The following is a 27,361-nucleotide window of genomic DNA, read 5'->3' as shown; positions in this document are numbered from 1 at the left end:
AACACATTTCTTCTACTATTTTCCCCACAACAACCGTGTAAGGTGAGGTGGGCTAAGAGAGAGTAACTGGTCCAAAGTCACCCAGCTGTGGCTAAATAAAGACTTGAACTCAGTTCTTCCCACTTTCTAGACTGGTGCCTTAACTGTTAGACCAAACAGCCTCTCTGTTTCCCCTTCATTGGACCACCGCAATGCACTATCCATGTCCCCATTGCTTTGTGGGCTGCACCTGCTGCCAATTGGGGTTCTGGGTGCAATCCAAGGTGCTGGTTATGATTCTCTGCCAGATCAACCTTATAGTAATGTGTTATGAGCTGGTAGGGGGTAATTAAATCTCACTGGCAGACCTCATCTTCCAAGGACTCATACTTTTCTGTTACACCAATAAAGATATAAAAAAGAATGTATTGAGGAAAGAGCAATACCAAAGAAGGTAAGTAGTCACGTAGAATCCCAAATCAAAGCAATACGGTATAACTTAATCAGATTGTAAGTTATCAAACTCTGCAGTACTGGGCCATCTGAAAATAATAAATAATAATAATAATATTTATTTATTTTATTGGAAAAAAATCAAAATCTCATCTTTTAATGAAAAAAGATGACCTTCCTTGCTTACTTCTCACTGCATCCAGAAGACAAAAACTGTGCTCTTAGAGACTTAGACGCATATCTGCCATGTGAAAATGAGGATTCATTGACCCATTCTTTTTGTCTTTTTTATTACGATTTGAGAAGAACAGGCAAGGTTGATTGTTAAATGAGATAGGGAAAACATGATTTTGTTATTATTGTCTCCTCCCAGTTAATATTTCCTGACTCATGAAAGTCAGGAAATATTAGAAAAGGATGTTTTCCTTGCCTGGGCTGCTGTGGTCATGAGAGTGCATGCTATTCCTTGCCTTATATCAGGGTTCCCCAAAGTGATCAATATTGACACTCAAGGGTCAACGAGAGTATTCAAGGGGTAAATAAATGACTCAAGGTCAAAAGGGGGTCAGTAAATGTCTGGGACTCAACAGATGGTTAATAAATGATGAAAGGTCACTTGGGCTTAATTAATCTTCTTGGGGGCCTCCATAGAGCTCTACACAGGATAGTCTTTAGTCCTGAAGATAAGCTGGCCAGTGGCAAGATAGTGCTACCTGGGATTGGATGGTAAGTCACAAGCAAAAGTGGCTTTGCATTAATATTCATGGCACTATTAGTTAAAATAGTATTTATTAAATTATTTTCATATAATAAATGTTTGGGAATTAATGAACAATTTGAAACTTCATGAAGTTGAAGAGCTGAAGTGTTTGGGACCCCTGCCTTTTATTAACTTGTCTTCCACTAGCCTGAAAAGGTTGCAGCTTACAAAACTCTCGGCAAGTGGTAAATTGTTTTTGAAGTTCTTCCATCAAAGGTGCATCACGATCTCTCTTCCATTCTGTAAATTCCTCCCTGCTTTTGCAATTTCCTTCTGGCTGTAGCTTCACAGGTCCTCTCCCCCCCCCACATAGCAATTCCTTCCGCAGGGTGAAGATCAGGTCAAATGATCAGAGGTTTCTACAGGAAACTCATTCCCTTCTAGGTATGATTACTCCTCCTTTGAAAAGCAAACACTTAAAACACAGAGAACAATCAGGCTTTACAGTATACAGCATTCAGCATACTTTGGCATCTATCTGGTAAAGCTTGTTAGAAAGGATTTTCATACTACCCCCTTTCCCCCAGCTTGTGATCCTGGGAAAGAGGGGCTGTAACCGTTCTTTAAAAACGCTTAGTTTTTACCTACTTGCATATTTTTGGTTGTCAGGGCAAGTTCAAATATTACTGCAAAAGGAATAAAGAGGAGAATGAAGGAGGAGATGCATGTTAATCTATGATGGCAAAAAAAATAATTAAAAAAAATCGGAGGAGCCTGAATATTATGAAGGGGAAAAGAATGTGGATTATGCAGACTGCATGTGAGACAGATTACAAGTACTTACAAAACAACTGTAATATGTTAAAACCTCATTTTTTGTTGAGACCTTCTGAAATTGCCTTTTATGTGAGTTTCCTTCCTTCGACTTCCTTCAGTTTAAATTCTGTATGACTTTTCTAGCCAGTTTATGTATCTGTTGCAGTGATCTGCAGCTCACAAAAACATATTTTTAATAACAATTTAATAATAATTATATATATATTATTTCTCTAAAAAGATGTTAGAAACAGCTCAATGCTCAAAAGAGATCAATCACAAAAGTAAAATAAAGTAACACATATGCAGCTCGATAATTTGTATCCCCTAGAATACTGTAAAGGAATTAAGGCAATCCAACAACCTTCCCCATAAATTGCAAATATAGCTACATATTTGTGTGAAAATATGAGTTCTTGAGCTGCATCTAAAGAATGTAATAAGCTTGTTAGTTTGGCAATTCTTATAGCAACATATCTCCACAAGATCATCTTAAAACTTAGTTTGCATACATTTTGATTTTAGCACAAGGTTGCACTACATTCATAACAAAGAGGCACATAAAGTATGATCAATGTATAAAATATTACTCTTGACATATAGGATATTGGGATTTACCCAAGGGTTTCACAGGAATTAAGAATGGTTCAAGGTAACTCCCATTGCAAGCAACCCTCACTATAAGGTATCATAAGCAGGCTGATGGGTAAAATATCAGTGAAAACTTTGCTTTTCATTTTAGTGCAATCGTAATCTTGGAATCTGTTTTTAAGTAAGTATTTATAAATTCATGCTTAAGTGTTGTCAGAATAATAATTTGGTGTTCAAACTCAGCCAGGGCTGTGCAAGAATAAATAAAAATGAGATCCACACAGCTGTGAGGAAGAAATATTTATTCCTAAAAACAAAACAGTTTGCCTTTAGGGGCAGGCAGTAGAGAAATGGGATACAGCAGATTTTTATAGAGGGAGTTTGTCCAGGGTGTCAATTGCTGATTCTAGGGTAGCGCATGAGGGTGTGTGTGTGTCTGTGTGTGTTCTTGGGAACATGCAGTTCCTCTGTTTGCAGACCTTATCCTTTGATATATGAATTATGTCTGGGTAACATATTTGGGGGTTTGAGGAAATTTGCTAATTTTAATTTGATCAACTTACTCTGAGCCAGACTATCAATTATCTAGTGGAGACACTGATTCTCAGACCATTGTGGATTCTGTTAATATTTTAACGGAAGATGGAAACAGTAAAAAGAATAAAATACATTTGGATATAAAATTTCTCACAGTGTGCAACAAAGGGTGAACATGCAAATCTGGCAAGTTCTGTGCAATTAATACTTTTTGCCCGCTCAGTCCTTACATTGCCTAAAGGGTTTCCTTCCTATATAGTATGTTTAGGTGTGTGTGTCATGTATGTGTTTCACTTTGAGAGCGGGCAACTAAATTTCATTTTTGTTGTGTGCCGTTGTGCCCACAGTAAAAAAATGACAATAAAGGTTATCTTATCTTACCTTATTCGGCTTAAGGTACGGGGCTTCCCTTTCTCTAATCACAATCCTTAACCTAGTCCAGGGGTAGGCAACCTCGGCTCTTTTATGACTCATGGACTTCAACTCCCAGAATTCCTGAGTCAGCTATGCTGACTCAGGAATTCTGGGAGTTGAAGTCCATGAGTCATAAAAGAGCCGAAGTTGCCTACCCCTGACCTAGTCCTACTCTGCCTATAAGTAGTAGACGTACCTCATGCATTAGGTAAATGGGCGATACTGTATAATACAGGAAGGGGACTGGCTTCACCAGCTGAATTGCTGCCTCACAGCTGTCTAGTTCAGCGAATGGCAAAAGCGCTGCCAAAACAAACCTAGCAAGCGCAGCTAGCCCTATCGTCAGGCCAGTCCTTCTATAGCCGCCTTCAGCGCAAAGGCTGCTGGGGAAAAGTACCGGGCAAGCAGCGCGTTAAGTGACTGCTAGGCCGCGTGCTTCCCTTCGCTATGGATGCGGTGCTGGCCGACGCGCTGCTCTCCCAGTGCCCCGATTGGGGTGCGCTGCTGCGGACGGTGTGCGGCGAAGAGGGTGCGCTCAGCCTCGAGCGAGCGGAGGCGCTGCGTTTCCTTTTGGAACGGGCGACACGTGTCGGACCGCGCAACCAGGGCGAAGAGGCGCAACGGGCGGCCTGGGAGCTGGCGCTGCATCGCTGCCTCCCGGCGCTTCTCAGTGGGAGCGGCGCGTCGGCGGGTGGAGGCCCGGAGAGTTGGCGGAGATTCATGACAGCAGCCGGTGGAGTGCTGCGTTCCTGCGTCTTGGTCTGCGGACCCCGCCTGGCGGAGCGGTTGGCCGGCGAAGTGCTGGAAAGCTGCGCGGGGATTCAGGGTTTGCAAACGGAGGGCCGCGTCGAGGTTCTGTGTGCGGCGGCGCCTTGGCTGGGTGACTCCGAGCTGCTCAGGAGAACCGTGGCGGCCGCCCTGGAGCTGCTGCGAGGAGACGGGGAAGACGAGCAAGAGGAAGAGAAAGCGTTGCTGGTGGGCGGCAGGCTGTTGCCGGTGTTAGGAAGAAATGGCGCCGCCCTGAGTCTCGTCTGGGAAGGCCTGGTGCTGTCGCCCCTCGGCGATGCTCCGCGGGTGAACCGGACTCTGCTGGTCCTGAGCGCCCTCTCCGACGTCCTGTTTCCTCGACAGAACGGTGTCACACATGGCGAGGCAGCTTCTCTGCTGGATGCGAGGCTTTCTTGCAACTTTTGGGAAGTGGTGCAAAAGGGACTGTCGGAGAGCGATGCTCTGTGCCGGAAAAGAGCCCGGTATTTGTTGAAGAAAGCCGTCGATGTATCTGATAAAGTGGCCTTGGAGTGCAGGTGTAACCTGGACGATGGAAATGGTATCTGTCGGCTCTGAATGGCATATACTAGACCAGGGGTAGTCAACCTTGGCTCTTTTATGACTCGTGGACTTCAACTCCCAGAATTCCTGAGCCAGCACAGCTGGCTCAGGAATTCTGGGAGTTGAAGTCCACGAGTCATAAAAGAGCCAAGGTTGATTACCCCTGCACTAGACCCAAAGCCTGGTCTTACAAGCATTTAGTATGTGGAGTGATTGTGAGAAAAGGCATGTTTGTGCTGGCTTTCCAGCCCAAGGCCAGCTAGTCAGGTTTTGGAATGGCATAGTAAATTGCTTTAAATCTGGAGTACTATTATTGTCACAAGGTCCTTATAGTTAGATGACCATAAATGAGAAATAAATGGTAATCAAACCTTTCTCCATGGTCATTCTATCCTGACATGAATTATTCCATAAATTGTGACGGCCTTATACAAATCTCTGTCAGATATGTATCTGTAACATGTAAATTTCTGTTCACCCTATTTGGAAAAAAAAAGATTTAATTCTGAAAACATTGCAGAAGATAGCAGTCAAAATGCATTCCCTGTGTGAAAAGAATGGTACTTTAAACTCCTTACTTAGCCTGGAAAAAAGCCTTTGGTGGGATATTAGTTGAGATACATAAAATTCTGGATTAGGAGGTACAAATTGCTGGAAATATTTTTAGTCAAATATTGCCTTGGATAATAAAATCAATAGGTATGTTAATAGAATAGATTCAGTCAAAGATGGAACATATCAGTCATAGTAAATGTAGATGTAGCTGAGAAAACTATGGCAATATGTCTCTATGGATTTTCTAAATTTGCTCAGATAAAAACAAAAAAGGTAGAACTAAAGATTTATAATATAGATTGTTCAAGAGAAATAATTATTCTTTCCAGACAAAGATCATGTCACAAGACAATGTGCAGAAATTGATTAATAGCTTTTTAAAAAGTTCCCATGATAGAAGATGGATGGCACTATAAGGAGAGTGAAGACTACAGTATTGCTTCATTGTTCATTCAGTTGCTAGTGAAGTTAATACTTCATTAAGAATGAACTTGGATTTGCATTAAAAACAATAAATGGAAATGCTAGCCTAAGCTTCAAATAGAATGAGGTGAGCAAAAATAGGTTAAGAAAAAAAGAAAAGTATAGTAGTACATCTTTTCATTGTCATAGCCATTCCATACCCTATCAAACTTCAATACATTGATCTAGGTCACTCTAGGACGGGGGTGTGAAACTGCTGGCCCACGGGCCAGACGCATCACATGGAAGCCGCGCCCACCCCATTGTCGGCAATGGCAAAACTGGCCCGATATGTTGCGCGACGTCATGTGACGTCGCGAGTTTGACATACCTGCTCTAGGAGAACCTGCTTCATACTAGTTCCTGTAGGATGCAACCTAGTTGGGAAATATAAGAGTAGTCTGTGTGTTGGATGCTGATAAAAAAAATTACCTAGTGAATAACAAATGAGGTGCAAGAAAACCTCCAGTCTAGATTGTATGTAGCTATTTTATTGGGTTGAGATAGTAACAGTGTTTGAGAAGTCTATAATACTGGAAAAGGGAAGGAGGATGGACTCAGTTGTGTGGGAACAGATTGTCCTGGAGAAAATCTGTCTGATCGTAAGAGTTGACAACAAATTGATGGCATATAATCAATACAGTACCAATATAGGGCTTGTTAGGAGAGGAAGAGAGAAAATGATTGAGGTCTTTTCCACATATAGAGAATTATAAAGAGAGGAAGAATTATACTCTTAAATGAAAATATTATTTCTGGTTGCCCACTTGGACATTTGCCCACTTGGACATTGTATTGAGAGATATTTCCTGTTGATAGTGATAGGATTATTTGAAGGGATCAGAGATTGCATTATTATTTTCTATTATTAACATTAATTTAGGCATAGGCATTATTTATATAACTTTGCTTAAAAGACAAAACATCTGATTTGCTTATCTTATAGGATCTTGTTTGTTTTGGTGGTGTGCTGAAAAAAAAGATCAATTTACCCAGTTTTGGGAAAATTATATTTTAATAATGGAGACTTTGGAAGGAAATCAGGTAAATATAGTTACTAAAGAGCATTGGTTTTGTTATTGTAAACAAAATTTATTTACAGTATTTACCAAATTTATATGTGAGGGTTTGATATAGTTGTAAGATATAAAAAATAGATGAAGACAGGAATAGAGATGTCAGAACTATTTTATTGCTAAATGGATACATTAGCATTTATAGAAGTTATTGCTTTACCTTCAGAGAGCATGGATAGAAATTGAAAATAGAGTGAATGATTCAATCTTAGTAATTACATATTTTTTAAAAATATGTTGAAGGGACTTAAAATCAGAATGACTTAAAATGTAAAGTTCATAAAAGAAGTCCTGTGTGTGAATTACACTGAATATTTATGCTAACATTTTCATGGTCCCTATCACTTACTGTTGTGAAGATCTTAAAGATCAATATCTAGCTCTTATCTAAGATTATACTTTTTATTAATAAAGCATGTTAATACAGTAATTTCTGTGTTCCAATTTCAGATACATGTTATAAAACCAGTTTTGCCAAAGTTGAATAGCTTGTATGAACTTGCAGTATCAGAAGAAATAGGTAAGGGGTTTTTTTTGGGGGGGGGGGGTAAGATAAGTCCTGTTAATGTTCGGTATCACCAAGTAAATTTTTGAATTTATTTTCAGTTCTGCAAAATTTACTGGTGATTGATTATTCATGTCCTTTAGAAATATTTTTAGCCTTTGTAGTTGGTAACAAACATAAAATGAAGTTAGTTCATCTTGGTATTCCCCTATCACAGGTTACATTGTTGGTTGAGTGAAATGTAAAATCATCATTTTAATTAATTTGATAATATGTCCCACCTTTCTATCCACAAGGCAATCATTCTGTGTGTTTATAGAATATACAAAACATTTGGTTCACAATTAAGTGGTCTGGCCCTCAGAGCCATGCTATGTTCTGCGATGGAAAAGGAAGAACCGTTCTTGTTTTTTCTTTTGCTTACCTATTCTGCAAAACAGCTTTACTGCTCATGAGCACCACCTTAAAGAAACTTAAGGACAGGATTTGGTATTGGGTTAAAGCAAACTAGTGTAGACCTAGAGGCATTAGAGCAGTGTTTCTCAACCTTGACAATTTTAAGGCATGTGGACTTCAACTCCCAGAATTCCACAGCCAGCATTGCTGGCTGTGGAATTCTGGAAGTTGAAATCCACATGCCTTAAAATTGTCAAGGTTGAGAAACACTGCATTAGAGTCTTAGGGCAGGAATTGTCTCAAGGGCTGCTCAGATTTTGCTGCTTGGATTTCTGCTTCCTAATTTAGCATTTTTGCCAGTTGACCTAGTCTGATTGCAACTGGACCTTGGACCATCTCAGTACTTTCATATTATCCAGGGCTTCAGTATCATTGAAGTATAAGCAAGAAATAAAATGTCGCAAATTCAGAGACATCACTTTTCTGAGACAGAGTCTTTTTAACCCATTCTCTATTCTTAAGTTGATATTGGAGGCCAGTCCAGAATCAATAAGAAAAGCTCATGATCTTAACACATCACTCCTTCACCGTCATGGCAACAGCTGTACCCAAACAGAATATTAGTTTCAGAATGTGCCTTGTTGCACCTCTGAAGCCAAAATTCTCAGCAACTTCCAGCTAAGCAATCCTTGACCATTTTGCAACGTATAGCAACTTGTGACATCTGCCAAGCATCACTGAGGTGAGAGAGAGAGATAGACAGTCCTCAGTAGTCCTATACTGGTAGAATAATGATTAGATGATCAGATGATGTTATAAGTCACTTTTGCCTCTTTAGTTAAATCCTGCAGAATAAAAATGTTTAGGTTGTCCAGTGCTCGCCCCAAGATTTCCTTGGCTACCCTAGGAAAGAGGGCTGTTAGTTAGGGAGGTGAGTCTATACTGTCTCCCCTAATGCGACTCTTGAACTCTACATTCAATTACATTGCATCTGGAAGTTTTACTTAGTGATAACTGCTACATTACATTGACAGATATTAATCTCTCAGTTGCTTTCTAGACCCAATTAAAGGCATTCATCTTTTATCTTTAAAGTTTTGATTAGTTTAAGTTTTGACTATATAAGTAACTGCTTGTCTTGTATAAACCAACTACATTATTAAGGTTGACAGAAGAGATCCTTTTCCAGCCATCCCCATTTTTAATATTGTTTTTCTTTGTAGATTGTTTTCATTGTGATGTTTCTCATAATTGCTGTAACTATATAAAATAATCAGCTCTTACAAACTAAATTATTTGTATGGACATGCAATCAAGGGAAATAGCTTATGCAAAGTGTACAGATTTTTTTTTTCACAACAGGTTGTTGGACGTTCCATCCTTCATGGCATATGTGCATTTACAAAAGAATGTTTGAGAGTGAAAACAAGACATTGGCAAAGGAAAGTGTCATTCACTTTCTTGAAATCTGGCAAAGAAAATGTCTTCCATCATCACAAGGATTTTCAGAGGTAAGGTTTGCTGCTCATCCATATAAGATATTTTTATGAATCCTCTAAAGCAGGGATACCCAACCCCTGGGCCGTGGCCCCGTCCTGGCCTGTGGCCTGTTGGGAACCAGGGTGCCCAAGCAATGGGCGGGCAAGTGTGCGCATGCAGTTCCACTTCCACAAGCAGTGGGAAAACGTGTGCACAAAGCTCCATTTGTGTGAGCGGGGTGCGTCCATGCACCTGTTGCTTGCACAAATGAAGCTGCGCACACATGCTGACTCACCTCTCATGCAGAACCATCCTTTCTCCCTGCTGCCGACGCTCCTGGTCCACAAAGCTGGAAAGATTGGGGACCGCTGCTCTAAGGAAGGCCTAGCTAGCTGTTGCCACTATCCCCCTGGGAGGAAATGTTTGAAGTCTTTTTAATATAGCTGCTTCATAATTCCTTATTTTTCAACAGTTGAAGCTAGTGTTCCTATATAATCTTACCTGAAGATTTTAATTGTTCCCTGATTAACTGTATTATGTCTATATCTAAAAAGATATTTACTGTAGAACAAATAAAATGCAATTAATGTCTGTTTTATTTCTTTTAATGAAAATCTAATTTCTTTCGTTTAGTTCATTATTGGCCCTTTAATGGATGCTCTCTCAGAAAGTTCTCTTTATAGCAGGTAAATACATAGTTTAATGAAAAAGTTTAATGAAAAACTCAGTAAGAGAATTTTTGCAGATGTTGAAAGATAAGGGTTTTTTTTGTTTCAGCTTTTATTGCATTTTGGGGAAAAACTGCATATTTGTACCTATCTTTAATAGCAGTTGAACTATAGTCAGAATAGGGAAGAATAGGGAGGAGAAAAAATAACACTCTCATTATCACTCAGTTACATTAATATTTGATGCACCTACATTTAAAACAGGGAGAAAAGAAGTAAGAGAAACTCCAGAAAATAACTCTCTTGGATGCCACTATTGCCTGTTAATTCATTATATAGTGCAGAAATAGCCACATCTATCTTTTCTGACAGGTCAAGGGCCATACTGGATGCAAATGATGTAAAATGGTTAGACTTATGTCATGCAGATTGAAAGGGGCTGGATTTCTCTCCCTCTCTCTTTGAGGGCCTTCTTTTTAAAACAATGCTATCCTCATTTCCTTCTCAACATATTTAATAATTGTGATCGGAAGGGGTTCCAAGGCTGTCAAAAAAAAAAGTGAATCAGGAAGTGAGTTTGTTTATTCAGAAAATGGTTGTCTGTTCTTTGAGGATAGCTTGCTTTTGGAATGTTATCTGATCTAAATTGTATTTTTGTTTGTTTGTTTCAGTCAAGAGGGGTATCCAGGTATCATTGGGTGCAAAGAGGACTTTTATGAAAGCTGGTGTTATTGCCTGTTGTTACCCCAACAGTCTCCTGCACATCCTCTCTTATGGGTGGGGGATCTTCCTGATTTAGTTAGATGTAATTGAGAGAAAGAAGAGGGTCTCTCCCATAGGCAGCTTTTATGAATGGGAGCTCCATTCAGGCAAAATGCTTCTGTCTGATTTTGAGAAACTTCTGTCCTGCAGAACTCTCTGGGTACAGTTTTCCCCATTCCAGCAAGCAAGATGAGTCTTTTCTTTTTAAGTTTGAGAATCTACTAGGGAAAGCAGGATGCACAAAAATCAGCTTTACACTCTCTTATCTCGCAACCAGACCAAATGAATACCGTGGGATATTCTTCTAATATTTTAGTTATTTATCAACATGAAACATATCTCTGTTTAGGTTTTGATAATCTGCAAATTTATTCAATAACCTAATAAAATGTTGTGATAAAATTAAATTGTAGCCTTGGCACTGAATTTATTTAAATTATCTTTTTGCTTTAACTTTACAGGGTATCAGGTCAGATTATGGGCACTTGTCCACCATTAGGAATAATTCTGCAGAATTTCATGGCAACTTACTTCACAAGCCTTCCAGAAAGTGAAAAAAGTATGTGTAGTTAATGGCGTTATTTTGGAATAGCATAAATGTCAGTTCTCTGCTTCTGGATAACTTATTATTACTAGCTGCATTTACTTTTATTTTTGACACAAAGACAGATATAAATTGATGATGATGATGAAGACATGGGGATTGGTGTTTATGCAGGGCTTGTCTGGTGATATCACTAGGTTTCCGAGGTTGGCACAGACCCATAATGCAGAAGATTTTATTGGCATGTACCAAAAATGGCAATAGTGGTGCAGTGGCCTTCTGAAAGAGAGAAATTAGCCCCAAATCACTTGCTAAATTTCATGAATGTGGTTACTGTGTTAAACTGTTCCTTCTTTCCATTAAAATGGAGCTCAGAATCTGAGGATGATAGTGAAAGTGCACAAGTGATATTAAACACTCATAAAATTGGAACAAATAAAACAGCATACTGTGACTAGTCTTGCCCTATCTTATTTTACAACGTTCTCATTCTCACTTATCCTGTAAATTTATCCCCCAGGTCAAAAAATCTGTCTCTTGGGCTAAAATTAGAAGACATTCTATAGATCTGAAGATTATAATCTAAATTGTGATTGAGACAATATATTTATTCCCATTTATGTTTGAAATTAGCTTTATTTTTTATTATACATCATTAAATTTTTTACAAAGAATGAAATATAAAAAAATTGGAGAGAAAAATAAGAAGGGACATATTGCAAAGGATGAAGGGAAAAGGAAGAAATAAAAAAGCTTCCTATTTTACTTGATACAGTTACAAATATAACACATATTAACCTTTTGATCTGAAGTTAATTATTATATAGTACTTCTATAATCATAAACACATCCAAGTGTCAAATCCCAAAATTAATACAGCATTTCTTTTCAGTCTCGAACAAAAAGTCCATAAGTGGTTTCCATGTAGAACCAAAGCTAGACAAACCTCTGTTTTCAATATGAGAATAATGCTGGTTTTTTTTCTTTTTAAAGGTAGCTTTTTGTTAAAATTTATTCAGAAGATGAGCAGTAGGCACTGGTGCGCTGTTCCTGTTTTGTTTCTCTCCATGGCCTTGGCACATATACCACAGTGTAGAGCACTGGATAGCAAAGGGCTCCTTGCATTAAGGTGATGTGCTGAATTTTGTTTCTGTGAATTTTCTGTATACTCAGTTCACTGTTTGACTTTTCAAAACATGTATTTGGTCCATTTACAGAAACGTTCTGCAGTGTACTATGATCACACATCAGATTCTTCTACGAGGAGCTGCTCAGTGTTTTCTTCTTAAAGCAGCTATGCACTTAATAGATGCAGTAAGTATTATATTTTTAAACAAATGGTTGCTTTAATATACGGAAGGAAAAAAATAAAGCAAAAATGGTCAAAAGCATATTACACTGTAATATGTATAAAAATAGTTTTTAAACAGAGTATTAAATGTTGGCTATATAGAATCATCATCATCATTTTTGGTAGTAAGTATTCCAATCCTGATAGGTTTTTTTATATATATTTTAGGAAAGGCAATTCGTCACATACACTTAATTGTTTCCTAGTGCTTCCAAAGATAAAACTTTTCCCTTTCAAAATGCAAGAGTCCCAGTTAGTTTGATTTCTTCTTGAAAATCCAAACTGAAATATTTCTCCTATTTAAATTGACTTCCTAGCCATCAATTTTTTTTAAAGAAAAAAAGAAGTCAGCTTTCATGTGTGTATTTATCTTGCATTAAAATGAACAACTGCATGATTACATTATTATGTCTAAGGTATGATATTGGAAGTTACCAAGAAACTGTGCACTTCAGTTTGCTCTCCCTGGTATAAAATATGTCAGGAATTCAGCTGGTCATTAATTCAAATTTATGTACACCATAAATGCATCAGAATTAAATGGCTTGGGCTCAAGAAAGATAATCTGATTGCTGTTTTATTGATATTTGTTGTTTTTGAAAATAATTGCTACTTGCTCTTCTATTTGATCATGTAATGAAGAATTGTGGTCCAAAATTTACTAGCAGTTTGCATGTTGAAATTTAATAGCAATAGCATTTAGACTTATATACTGCTTCACAATGCTTTACAGCTCTCTCTAAGTGGTTTACAGAGTCAGCATATTGCCTCTAATGATAGAAAATATGCTTGTGTGTATTTCCTCTTTGAAAGTGGCCATGGAGATTAAGTTAGTGCTTGAACAATTTTGTCTGAAACTTGTGCATCAGATATAGTTCTAATAGTCTAATATGGGTTACACTTCATTTCATATAAACAAAAGAAATAGCAAATGGACAAGTGAACACTTTTTTCAGCAACAAAAGGAGAGAACATTTTAAGAGAGACAGAGTGTGTTCATGCTGGTTTTTGCAACAGCAGACATGTAAACATTTCTGTTAATTTAAAAAGAATGATATGATATTATGATAACATGAACATATGATATTGAGTTTTGGAGCAAAATGTGGTACTAAAATCTATTATCTCTCCTTTATAAAGAAGCCACATCAATTATTTATAAATTTAAGTTGGATTGCCTTTTTAAAAAGATAAAAACTAATTTTAATTGATTAAAAGCTCATTACTAAATAAGGCTGTGCTAAAACATTGTGTTGTCAAACTTGGTTAGAATTTGTATTTTTTGAAGAAAAATATGGCAGTGCCAGAATATGAAGAAGGCAATGCTACCTAATTAAAAGAAAGGAAATGTGCACTATGGAAGTATTCTATCTTTTAAAATAACACTTGACACAATATTTATATTCCCCGTATTGTAATAAATTCTAATAACATTTGTTTCTTTAGCAAAAAGTATCACTCTCGGATATTTCAAACTTCGTTACGTATCTGAAACCAGAGGAATCACTAGGAAGAGGAACCGCTTTGTGGAGAATGGTGAGAAAAATGAAATCCTCAGTTATGTAACTGAGTAATAATTGTTTGCCATGATTATTGCTAATCTCATTGTGAAGGATTATATGACATCAGCACTCTGCTCAGAAGCCCAGATGCATGATACGTTTTCTCCCCCATGTTTTTGTTCCAACTTGTCCGGGTGATGTACCTATGATGCTAGGTTTATAATGTAAAATTTTCAAACTTAAGAGTAGTTGAATTCAGGTTGAACTAGCATTCCTGCCCAAGCCAGCTGTCTTGTCTGTGAATTAACATTATTCTTCCCTCTACTTGTTTATAGAAAAATAATATGAGAGGTACAAATGGTGTTTAATTTTGTTTTGCTCAGCTTTGTGATTGGCTGCACATAAATGACAAGCACTTTCAAAAGACTTTAAACTGCGAAGTCCCACAAGATAAAACAGCATTAAGTGTTTATGTGCAGCTTCTTGTGGAGGACTACCTGAAAACACCTCTTGCCAGTTGTAAGTATTGTGTAATAATACTGTTAAAAGTAGGGACACATTTACGAAACAGTTGATTCCTAGTGTAGAATGCATTCACATTAGACTTAATATAAATTTTTGAAAAAGCTGATTTTATGCAAGAGAAAAAGAAACCTACATATTTACTTCTACCTGCTTAGTAAGTAATTAAGAGAACTCAAAAGTGCAACTAATTTCACAGCCAGTGTGCTAAGACATATTCAGTGTCTCGTCTCGAAAAAATAATAATTAAATTTGAATATTAAATTTCACGTTTACAAAACCAAAATTAAAATAGAAATTTCTTGTACTTTCTCAATTTCAATGTATGTATTTTTTTAAAAAAAGTATTTCAAACTCTACATACAACAGCCTTTATCTGAGCTGAACTGATAATTATTGTCGCAAAATTGTACACTTTAAAATATATTTGTACCTGCATACCATACTTTTCATATTCAAAAGATCGTGGTTTTTTTCCACAACAGCAGAATATTGTCTTCCGGACTGGTTTGATGCTAAGCGGGTGGCTACAATGATTCTTCTAGCTGCAGATGTGGAAGAGATAAGGCACACATATAAGTAAGTATAAGGTTATTCCATTAGATACAAAAGAGCAGGGGTAGTCAACCTTGGCTCTTTTATGACTCGTGGACTTCAACTCCCAGAATTCCTGAGCCACGAGTCATAAAAGAGCCCAGGTTGACTACCCCTGTAAAAAGAGGCTAACAAGGACCAATCTCAAGTCAGAACGAAGGGAGGCTTTCTAACTTATTAATATATTTGTTTTCTTGGGTAGTATTTAAGGATTTGTCCACTCCTGATAATTGATTATAACATATTCTTAAAATAATCTGATTTAAATGTTCAGTCTGTTTCTTTTTTCCATTCTCTTTTTACAAACGATACTCCTGACTCAGAATTGAAATATGCCAAACCTAGTGTCTTCTGGTGTTGATATCTCTCAAGATCATAAAATTTAGACTCTGGTGATTTCTCCTACTTGTTGCTGTTTGGAAGGTGTAGGTGTGACATCAGTGCTATGTGATACCTTCTGCTTTAGAAAATGGCGCTTTACTTTCCAGAAGTCAGCATACATTTTGTGATAATCCTTTTATTGTTTATTTTGTATAGAGACAATAGCAGCACCGAACGGATTGGCCTGAAGTCTCTCTTAAATCCTCTGCTGGATGTATTGCTGAAACTTGGCACCAATCCCTACATCTCATCACTGAAAGTTGATAAAAGCCTACAATTACTATTGAAGATAATGCAGACTTGTTCAATCAAAACTTCTAGACCAGAAGTTGGTTAGTGGTATCTTCAGTATGTTAACTTTATTATTCTTGATCCTCTAATTAGAATAACAACATAAAGTCTATGAAAATTATTTCACCTTATTTGGGTAGATAGGCACACTGAAAATGTTGATCACATAACTTGGATTCCATCATCAAATGTTTGCTGTTAGTAATAAAGATGAAGTCACACAATCACTTTTGTAGTGATCTGACTAGCCATTTCAAAGACATGAATTGGGGTCTGAGCCTTAACATGCAAAAGTTTTTGAATCTACAATTTTATGTTTGTACAGAAAGGCAAACTGTTGAGGGCCAAATTTATGATGTTCCAAAGTGCTAGATCATTTATTCATCTCTTTCAGGTTCAGCCTCTCTCCTCTAAGTCAGGGCTTTTCAACCTTTTCACCCATTGTACTACTTTTAGGATATGGCAATATCCGAGTACCACCAGTCGCCTAGCAAGGTGTCAAAAACTTGATGACCAAAAAAAAAAAAAAGGAAAAAAGTGATAAAGTACAGGTAGTCCTCGACTTACAACAGTTTGCTTAGTGACTGTTTGAAGTTAACGGCACTGAAAAAAGTGCCCCCCAAGCCACAGCCGAGCAAGACACCTGCCTGCCCACCCAGTGGCGCTCTTTCTCCTGTCCGAGGTTTTCATTGTTGTGAGCATTTCTGTTGAGAATTGGCAGCGGGGGTGGGGTGAGGGGGGTGTTTGGTTTTTATTCCCCCCGTCTGCTGGGTGGTTGCAGCAGGTTTTGGTCACTTCACATGACCCTGGGACACTGTGACCGTCATAAATATGAATCAGTTGCCAAGCATCTGAATGTAAATCACAAGACCCTGGAGATGCTGCAACATTCCAGCTGATCGGCGCTTCTTCTGGGCTTAGCAGAAGCACCAAGATCAGCACCGAGCTCCAGCTGGAGCCTGGCGCTGATCCTGGTGCTTCCGCTGAGCCCTGACAGCCCCGAAGAAGCGCCGATCAGCTGGAAAGCGGCACTGATCCTGGCGCTTCCGCTGAGCCCTGACAGCCCTGCAGCTCCAGCCATCTCTCGCTCAGGCTTGTGCGGTGCTGCCACCGGTGCAGCTCATTCCCCTCCCCCGCTACCACTTTTCTAGGATGGTCGTGTACCATCTGCCAGGTGCCAATGTACCACAGGTGGTACCCATACCACTGGTTGAAAAGCCCTGCTCTAAGTAACTCCTCATTCTCACCCATCAAGGCAAACCAATTTTCTCTTTTCCTCTTCCTTGCTGTTTTTTTTTTTAAGACTCATTCATTCATTCATTCATCATTGTATGCCTCATTCTAGGCTCAGACTCTTCCCTCTCATCCTTCTGGGGTTCTGCCATTACCATCCTATCTTGTTGTGTCTCTGGAGATTCTCAGTCATCTAGGTCCCAAAGATGCTTTTTCAAAAGAAGGACGAGAGGGAAGAGTCTGAGCCCACTTCCCAGACAAGCGTTTCATAAAGCTGTTTTGGCCACTCTGAATTATCACAACTGTTAAAATAAGTAAGAATAAAAAGATGTTTTAAAATTTTATTTAATAGTTTAAAAACATGATCTAGTTGGGGGTGTCTAAAGTTCTAGATTCTCTTCTAATTGGGAGGAGCATTATTCTTAGATCTGCTCTGTGTAGAGGGAGGAGGGCAGGTTAGAAGGCTCAGAGAGGCGAAGGACAAAGGAATTCTCTTTTCTAGTTTTTATTTATTATAAAGATGTCAGCAAAAGAAAAGAACTTTCATTTTAGTTTCTGCTTACCTAATTGTATAATGTGTGTTTTACCTGTTTCAGTGGTAAAATAGTCTAAATCCCATTTCTATTTTTACTTTAGAAGCAAAAATGTACTCAAAATGTTTTAATGTAATAATTCTTTATATAGATGAAATAATAGTATTTCTGCAGAAGTCAATTATGCTCGCCACTGAAAGTATTTTGGATCTTCTCCTCAGAAGACTCACTGCAAATGAACTAAATATTGTAAGTATTTAGTGCAGAAACCAGTCTGGCAAACACCTGTAGTAATTTATATACTGAAATGAACTTATTTGGAATGCTTAAAAAGTCCCCAATCATTTATAGCAGGTAGCAGTTTCAAAATATTTCTAATCTGTGTGATAGTTATAAAAGTATTACACATCCAAATACAATAATTAATGTATATTGATTTATATAATTTGCTCTGGCTGATTAGTTATTGTATGGAAATATTATTGTTATGTAATAATATGTTCAGATGATAATATAAGGAAATTGTTGGTTACATGCAGACTGTTCAAATATATTTCTTGCTTGCATATCTGGGCATATATCATGAAAAATGAATGCTCTGTGTGTGTCTCATTGCAACTTAGAAAATCCAATAAAATACAGGCAGGCTTTTTTTCTGTGCCAAAAAGTGCTAGTTGTTATAGAAAGTGGCAAAATGTTTTGGAAATGGAAAGGCATTACAATATTACAAGATTGTAGCTGCCAATCAGAGTTAGAGAAAAATCTTGTTCTGCATGCATAAATGGACAATTGTATCAATATATTGTGTCTTGATGTGCACATTATTTATTTATTTATTATTGCAAAGATGAGTAATTTATTTTTTCATTTTAGATGTCACATCTGGAACATTGTAATTTATATTTGCAAGTGTTGTCAGAACTAATAAGTTTTTATTCAGCCAGTGGATGGAGAAAAGGACCATTTCTCTGCACTTTTGTCTCATCTTTAATAAATACTTCTCTATACAATCTACAAGAGATACGTGATGACAAGGTATTGTTGAGCTTACTATGGCCTATAGATTAGAATGAACCAAAGCTTGCATCGGTTGGATTTTCCCTGTTGATGCTGGAGGAAATGCTACCACATCTGCATTATTTATTGGTTTAGTGTCTGCCCCAATGTCAGATAATAAACCCTAAACAATGTTTGCTAACTGGGAAAAAGTTTGCCACATATAAAAGGGGGCAGGGATTCAACTTAGTAGGCTCATCTCTCTGCCCCTTGATGCCTCTCACCCTGGCAAACATCACTGGTGGAGTCGCATGCAGATAGTATATTAACTCTTAGAAAGCCTCAGTAACAGCTGTTCTTGAATAACACCGTCAGTCAGAATCAGCTAGTTATTGTACTTAGTATACATGGTGAATATATTGTCAAAGTAAGCACAGGTATTTTTTCAGAATAAAGCTTTATAAAGACATTATTTGAATTAAAAAATATATACTTTATTCTGTTTACAGTATTAAAATGATGTTGAACATAGTTTGCAAGCTAGAATTTTCTAGACTGTTATCACTTTAATGAGAATAAAATGGCAATAAGTTCCAATTTTTCAATACTCCGTTAAACAATTGCAGATCAGTAGATGGTTCGGAAGCTTTAAAATAGTGAAAATAATACTGTACCATAAAATAAGTGATTCTCCTGTGTTTTCACTTGTTGCTTTTGAATTGGCAGGGAAGCAAATAAAATTTTAACATGGCAGTGTTGTGATCATACAAAAAATAAAAAACATGTTAGTATTGTGAAATAGATAATATTGGTATGCTTAATAAAGCTGAATGGTTATCGTGATTTTTTGGTATTTTAAAACTGTACAAATGAGTCCAGGCTTGGTTTTTTTTCCCCTTGATTGTACATAACTTGAATTGTTGGAAGAATTGGGATGGATCAAGAATTGTATTTAGAGCAGACCTTTTCAAATCAACGTGACTTAAATTAGTCATAATAATTGTTAAAACTATATGTTTGGGGAAGACAGAAGCTTGATTAGGTTCTCTTCTTTATTCCACTTGCCAGATTAAGAAAGCTGAGCTAACTGTTTGTTTATTAGAGAGAGAAATGCCCATAATATGTACAGTGTTACCTATCTTCAAATGAGTACATATTTTACAGGGTTTTTTTTAAACAACAACAACAACCAGACCATTGTATTTACACTTAGGACATAAAACTTGAAGAACAGATTCAGAAGGTAGTAAGTATGGCAGCATTAAGAGTTGTTTGTGAAATTATGGATCAGAAGCCAGACCTTCAGCTTCAGTTTCTACCAGCTGTTGACTCCCTTAAAACAGCTATTTTCAGCACCCAACTTAACCATGTATTAAAGAAGCCTAACAACATGGAACAAAATAGGTACATATATTGCTCAACAATTTTTTTCTACTGAAATATTTTACCATTACATTATTATAAATACAATTTTTAATTTTTACCTTAACAATCAAAATATTTTATAGATGTTTTTATGACTTTCTAATTATTGGTTTATAGCTATCATTCCTTTTAGAGCTTAATTAAAATTTGAGAAAGCTTACGTGAATATATGTTCTTCTAAATATAGGTTTGGCAGGTTGCTCTAATACAGAAATTGCCATTTCTGTTTCTTTTTTAATATATCTTTTATATATAATAATATATAATAATTTATATATTACTAAAATTTACTCAACATTGTAATCTGATTTTTATTTTTTTTACAGTTCAGTTGAAGAAGCAGCATCTCATGAAGGATGGGGGAAAATTGTAGCACGTTACATACATGATCAGTGGGTTTGTCTTCATTTTGTTCTCAACAATTATCAAAATCTTTCCAAGGACAAACATTTAGAACAATATTTTTACGATGTTCAGGACTACAAAAGAATGTTAGAGTCTGCACTAGAAGCAATAATGATTCTTCCTTCTGACCATGTTTTGCCAGTTTTTCACTGCATGAAGATATTTGTTTCCAAGGTAATTCCTACAAAACAATGCAAGGCTTTATTGTGTATTTTAAATTTGGTCTTGTCTCGAACTAAATATGATTTCTGCTTGCCTTCAGCTTATGGAATCTTCTGAGTCTCTATGCATACAAGCTTTTGAAATGTCATGGAAAATAATATTTGCTCTTAGCAACACACAACTGATTTTTTGGCCTAATTTAAAAGCTTTTATTCAACTTGTGTTTGATCCTGAAATTCTTGTTACCACAGCCAAGTTCGAGAGTGAAGCATACTCAAAAATAAAAGAGGTAAAATATTTAAAATTGCTGTTGTTTTGATTTTTAATTGCTGTATTCAGACAATGAACCTATGTAGACTAAAACTGAAATATGGAAGCATCTTTTTTACTTGACTTTTCCTGAACTGTGACTCAGGAAGCTTCTGATTCACCAGGAAATGATAGATACCAGTTTCAGATCAAGCCAAGATACTGAACAACAGATGGAAGCTTCCTCACCCCCATTTTCCCAGACATTGAATGTAATAATATACATTTATTTAACCATAGAATTTAAAACAAGCCATTTTAATGCAAGCAAGCATCGAAACAATAAAATCTAAACTAAAAATATCCGAATATTCCAACAGTAGAAAACAGCTAAAAATGGTTAATTCCCAAACTGCAAGAATTTATGGAGAACTCACCTTCACTTGGAATAGAAAAAGTGTCTATGAACTGATTATTTATTAATTTTTAATGCTGCCCATCTTACTCTGAAAAGTCACTCTGGGCAGCTGAATTAAGCTTCTTGATTCATTCCCGTTATGCTGTCTCAATATAGGTAGTCTTTAACTTACAGACACAATTGAGACTGAATTCTTGGTTGCTGGTTGTTAAGCGAGATGCCCATATGACTGCTTCACTCAACGGCTGCAATCATAGCATTCCTGGTTGCAGTTGATAAGCAGTCTCCTGTGTTATTAAGTAGAAAGAGCCAAAAAGCTGCCTGCTGAAGATTTCAGCTCCACAGGGGAGGGGCTGCAAAACCAAGCTGAAATCTTCAAAATGAAAATTTCCCCCTCCATCCTGTCTGCTTACAACCTTCCTTGCTGGCTTTCCAACTTATTTTCTGGGGAAGCCAACAGAGAAGATTGCAGTTTGTATCACATGGTTGTGAGGCGCTTGGCCAGCCAGTGACCAAGCACCTGAAATGCCGTGACCGGGCGGGGAGGGGCAGCGTGATGTTTATAGGATGTAAAGCACCCTTTCCGAGACTGTCATAACTTTGAACAGTCGTTAAATGATCAGTTGTAAGCTGCGGACTAATTATATTCTTCTTTTCAACCAGTATAATACTTCCCTGAAATCTCCATTTAAAGTTGCATCATGTTTACATAAAAATATATACCTTAGGAAATGCTTTTAAATATTGAAACAACTTATCTACTATAGATCTCTAATCATTTACTTTGAAATAATTCCTAGTACATTGCTTTCTCAGTTTGTGTTTTGTATTCTTTAGTGAAAAGGTACTAATGCAAGTTTACAGTTAATGACTTATGCTGAGAATCTTTATATTTTCCCTCTTGAAAGAGAGAATTCTTCCATGACATCTAGAGAAATTACTTAATAACATTCTCATAAAAATTTAGAGTGTCAGAAGAAAATGGCATCAAGTAAAATTCAATTTCTTAAATTAAACTGCTATAATAGAACCCGGTTATTATATAACCATTAAAAGAAGGCTTAACAATTTTAAGAAGATACTAAAATAATGCTTTTGTGGAAATCATTCAATGTCAGCCAAGCAGATTTCCACTCAAATAATTGGACTTCTCTTCCGCTTTTTAATTCGTTTCCAGATGTGCACTAGAGGTTACCCAACACCAGGGAGCTAGTTTAGAGGGGGTCTGGATAACTACAAGAGGGAGGGGGAATCCTTCTGTTTGACTATTTCATATCTATATGAAATACAACTTCTGTATTTTATTTTATTTTACAGTCAATTACATTTTCCTCCCTTCTCTCAGATTATGTTTCAAATGATTGAACTTTCATCTACAAAGACTGGAATTTTTAATGTTCTGGTAAGCCACTGCTGTCAGTCTTGGCTATTTCCTCCTTCTGGTGAAATAACTACTGTGGAAAATTCCTTTTCAAATGCTGGCAACTACATTGAACTCCTTATTGAGGCTTGTTTGTTTGGAACTATTTTCAGGCGTGATCAAAGGTAAAAACCATACTTATTTCTCAATGTCTATTTTTATGCTGTCACACACTCAGCAGATTCCTGCTGTTCTTGGGAATAAAATAGCCTAACACATTATATTTGTTTTACTGTGAATTTATAGTGATTGATAGCATAATCAATAATAAATTATTAAGTTATAGTATTTTAATTTCCTTTTTGTGTTCACCTTTTAAATATAAATTAATTTCAAGACTCGTTCAGGAGGTGTACGCTTTTGTTGAAAATCTTGGAGATCAATGTGCAGCAAATGTTGTTACAGAAAGGTCAGTATCACCTTGTTCTATAATAGTTAACATTAATTATATCTATAGTATTTTCATAGAATTTGATATCATCTCTTTCCCGGTATTGTTTTGCTCACATTTAATTTTAATGTGGGGTTCTAATTTATTAAACTTAAGCCCATATTATGTATTCGTGAAAACTGATGTAGCGCTTTCTGTTACTAAGTCCATTTACTGAAAATTCTAAATTCAGATAACTGGTACGAAAGTTAAATATACTAGGCTGCTAGGAGCTCACCATGAAAAGCGCGAGGCAGTTATAATTGCTCTCTAGGTTTTTTGAACACTAACTTCAGTATCAGAAAAGCTGCTCAGTCATTTCCATGGATTCAAAGGACTCCTTACAGAACTAAGGAGACTTCACAGGGAAAAAGTAGTAAAAATCAAAATAGATATGCTGGATTCCTTTGAATTTAGCTAACATAGATTTGATAGGATCAAGATTTTAGATCTTGATTTTATGACTTGGTTAACCATGGATGGAATGCTGAATAAGCAGATTTTTTTAGTCTTGACCTACCTAAAAAAGATATTGAGATTTATTCATTGGCATCTTTTGTTTCAATCTTAGTATGGAGACAATCTGTCTTTTTTGTTTTCATAACAAAATATAATTAACTGGTATTGAAAATTGTCAGTGTTTAAAAGACTCATAAATACCAGTCATTAATATAAAATGCTACAAACTTTTGATTGTAGTACTATGAGTATTATATAGAAAGATACTCTTGCTACTAAACACTTGACTGGGCAACAATAAGCATTATTTATTTGTATCCTGCCTTTATTATTTTTACAAATAACTCAAGATGGCGAACATATCCAACACCATCTTCTTCCTATTTTTCAAACAACAACCTTTTGAGGTGGGATGGGCTGAGAGAGTGAAAGAGGGAGCCAGTCAACTGGTTTTCATGGCTAAGGCAGAGCTTGAACTCAGTCCCACTTTGTAGCCTGGAGCCTCAACCACTAGACCAAACCAGCTCTCCATAAATAAGTGAGAATGAAGGGAATGCTTCATAAGTGAGAATGAAGGGAATGGTTTATCTTAGTAAACCATATGTAAGCGTGTATGTGGTTACTGAATAAATTTAAATGTATAAGACTATTTCAGAAAATATAAAAGTTAATTCTGATATATAATTACCATAATATATTACAGTAAGAACAGAGATGACCATTATGTGCGAGTTTGTGCTATCAAATTTATCTGCTTGCTGGATGAATCAAACATGCAGCACAAGAAATTTATAGGAGATTTTGTCATGAGACTACTTGATAAAGTAAGAATATGCTTATAGTGCTCTCTATGTAAAAACAGTCACATGAACAGGAATGTTATTGAATTGCCATTTCCCTAAGCATCACCTTTCCTTCTGCTTCTTAAAATAGGGGTGAAGAGTGGGCTTTAGGTGGACTGGGGGGCACATCTCGCCTTTGGGTGATCTTTCATTGATTCCCAGCCATTTTAGAAGTTCCTTCTCTTCAGAAAGAAGAATTTGGCTCTGCATGACTGCAGAATTGGGAGAAGGCAAAACCTCTGTAAGATGGGTAGCATCTTGGTTTGGCAGAGAGACAATAAGGAAAGGCTGCTTGGTGGGGGAATTGCTTCTCAAATACTACTAGGAGAGGGTCTATCAAGAAAGATGGCTATGGAAACCAGTACTAGAAAGTCTCCCTGTGATTCTTAGCAGGAGAAGAAATTCAGTCCCAGTCTTCTGTGTTCTCCCACTGCTTTCTTAGCCACCCGATGCTCATCGTCATGCCCTCTCACGGGACCTTTGATTCCAACTTGCCAGCCTCAGGCTGCCTTTGTTTCATAGTAGGCCAGTTATTCCTCTTTGTAGCCTTTGGTTTTATGGTATTTAGAGAAGATTCTCAGTGTCCTGCTGGATTGCCTCATCTTAGTGTTTCTGGGAGGGATGAGCAAGGATGAGTAAGATTACCAGCAAGATCACTCAATGCATGAAGGTCATCCCAGTCACCTAGATAGAGCAAGCAGGTACCTTTACTGAGCAGCAGTGATATAGGAAGATGCCAGAGGCAGATGATCACATTAGCAAAGTTTATGATGATCACTTCATATTGGATGGGAGAAGGCAATAGTAAACCATCCCGTTTTTTTACCAAGAAAACTATATGGCTAGAAAATATAAAATGATTGACAATATAGTGCTGGATGTTAAGTCCTCAGGTCGGATGACATTGAAGTCCATACAACAAGTTGCCTGTGTTGGGAATCACTGATCTAGAGAACTGCTATCCCGCCTTTTTAATGTAGCTAAAGAAGTAAATTATGTTTAGTTTTGCCAAGAAAATAGGTGAAGATAGGAAGCAGGTTAGTGGATCATTTGCTGTGTCTAAAAGCCTGCTATTGGTCACAATGGGAATCTTTTCCTTTGATTCCCACTTGTTGATCTCATTCCTTGTTGGCTCTTATGAAGATGGAAAGAACAACACTGGGGCAGCTCTGAGTTTGCGTGCGCGAACTCACATGCGTGCAAGCACACACAGAACCAGTCAGTTTGTGGGTTATTGCATGGTAATTCCTGTCTAGTGGTTTATATGATATGGTTTTTTTTTATCCCAAATAACATTTGGTAAAGCAAAGCCTCAGAAAAAGAAGTCACCTCCCATTACATTCCATAGCACGTTTTATATAGTTTGCATGCTGTTTTAATAACATTATAAAACAAAGGACGATTGAATGTTTGTTATTAACTACTTCAGTCAATTCTTTTTATACAAGGGTACGTGAGATGTTTTATAGCATTTGTTGTTCGACTGAAATTAGAAGTATTCATATTTATATTCTCTGCAGGGTGAATTAATGTCCAAATCAAAAGTCCGCTATTATGTGAACTCCTTACAACATAGAATTGAAAATCGACTATGGCAGACATTGCTAGTTCTGTTTCCAAAACTTGATGAGGTATGGCTCACTTAGAACCTGCAGTTATTAAAACAATGTTACCATTTATTCCATGGATATGTATAAGTATTGTATATGTATAAGTACTGTTCTGTGATTTCTTCTGAGGATAAATGCATGTTGTGCCTATTGTTTTGTAAATAATTATGTTGCCATCTGAAATTGAGGTCATGGGGTCTTCTAATCAATTTTCTAATCCTACTTGTGGAATTCCTCCCTTCCTCATATTGTACACTGAGGGTGGTCATCATCTGCAACTGTTTTATTGACTTGCATTGATTTATTAGATTTATATCCCACCTTTCATCTTAAAGCAGTATATATATAGCATTCCCTTCTCCAATTTTTCCCTGCAACAACCCTGCAAGATAAATTGGACTGAGAGAATGACTAGCACAAAGTCACCCAGTGAGTTTCCATGGCTGAGGGCAGATTTGGTTTCCTCAGCCCTACTCCAACATATAACTGCCCCACTGTTTTGGCTCACCCATTTTGTTATAAAATTTACTACAGAGGTCTCCAGCCTTTTGAGCACCAGGGACCGGTTCTGTGGAGAAAGATTTTTCTGCGGGCCGGAGAGGGCATGGTGTCATGTACTGCCTGCATCCTGCAAGTGGGGCTTTGCTTGTTTGTGCGGATCGGTTTCTGGCATGCCACAGCCCAGTGCCAGTCCACAGACCAGGGGTTGGGGACCCCTGATTTACTAGGCCTTTCTATATTTCAGTGTGATTTGTTTTCTGATTATTGGCTGGATTATAATCTACAATAATGACCTACCTGTTCTATTCAGTTAGAAGTTGGCTTCTCATGTGTAACCATTTTGCTTAAATAGAGGGAAGGCCAAACACACCTTGCCCAAACTTCAGAGCCTCTGCAAAAATAGCTGCTGGTTTATAATTTTCGGTAAGATAGAGCCATGATGATTAAAGGCATGAGAATTAATTATGGTTGACTTTTTGACTTAGCAGTTTGGAATACTGTCTTTTCAATAGAAACAACAAGGCTCCCACTCGGTTCCCAGGGGACGCAGACCCCCCGGCCCGGGACCATCGGCTGATGTTATGTAATGCCAGGTCCGTAGTAAATAAGGCCCCCCTCATACAAGATCTTATTTTAGAGGGGGGCGCGGACCTGGCAGGTATTACTGAGACCTGGTTGGGCGCAGAGGGTGGAGTACCACTGGTGGACATCTGCCTGCCAGGTTTTCAGGCATTCCATCGGCCAAGGACCCGGGGTAGGGGCGGAGGGGTA

General features: G+C 37.3%; 1 protein-coding gene across 1 annotated transcript in view; it reads left to right on the top strand.

Moving 5' to 3' along the window:
- Positions 1 to 3,937: 3,937 nt before the first annotated feature.
- The window catches only part of TARBP1 (TAR (HIV-1) RNA binding protein 1), a gene marked incomplete at its 3' end in the record, with an annotated part of 32,499 nt that continues 9,075 nt past the window's right edge, over positions 3,938 to 27,361 (top strand). Inside the window, exons 1-21 of the mRNA XM_015816921.1 lie at positions 3,938 to 4,817; positions 6,783 to 6,880; positions 7,363 to 7,432; positions 9,176 to 9,324; positions 9,926 to 9,978; positions 11,184 to 11,281; positions 12,260 to 12,395; positions 12,484 to 12,580; positions 14,064 to 14,153; positions 14,503 to 14,638; positions 15,127 to 15,220; positions 15,773 to 15,948; positions 17,825 to 17,922; positions 18,547 to 18,708; positions 19,883 to 20,073; positions 20,421 to 20,673; positions 20,762 to 20,950; positions 22,674 to 22,873; positions 23,086 to 23,157; positions 24,341 to 24,461; positions 26,000 to 26,110. Coding sequence (XP_015672407.1) covers positions 3,938 to 4,817; positions 6,783 to 6,880; positions 7,363 to 7,432; positions 9,176 to 9,324; positions 9,926 to 9,978; positions 11,184 to 11,281; positions 12,260 to 12,395; positions 12,484 to 12,580; positions 14,064 to 14,153; positions 14,503 to 14,638; positions 15,127 to 15,220; positions 15,773 to 15,948; positions 17,825 to 17,922; positions 18,547 to 18,708; positions 19,883 to 20,073; positions 20,421 to 20,673; positions 20,762 to 20,950; positions 22,674 to 22,873; positions 23,086 to 23,157; positions 24,341 to 24,461; positions 26,000 to 26,110 — 3,474 coding nt within the window. The remainder of the gene's footprint in view (positions 4,818 to 6,782; positions 6,881 to 7,362; positions 7,433 to 9,175; positions 9,325 to 9,925; positions 9,979 to 11,183; positions 11,282 to 12,259; positions 12,396 to 12,483; positions 12,581 to 14,063; positions 14,154 to 14,502; positions 14,639 to 15,126; positions 15,221 to 15,772; positions 15,949 to 17,824; positions 17,923 to 18,546; positions 18,709 to 19,882; positions 20,074 to 20,420; positions 20,674 to 20,761; positions 20,951 to 22,673; positions 22,874 to 23,085; positions 23,158 to 24,340; positions 24,462 to 25,999; positions 26,111 to 27,361) is intronic.

This window comes from Protobothrops mucrosquamatus, unplaced genomic scaffold, assembly GCF_001527695.2.
Source record: "Protobothrops mucrosquamatus isolate PMUCROS unplaced genomic scaffold, P.Mucros_1.0 scaffold527, whole genome shotgun sequence".
NCBI classification, from domain to species: domain Eukaryota; kingdom Metazoa; phylum Chordata; class Lepidosauria; order Squamata; family Viperidae; genus Protobothrops; species Protobothrops mucrosquamatus.
This window is presented reverse-complemented; position numbering and strand designations above follow the sequence as displayed.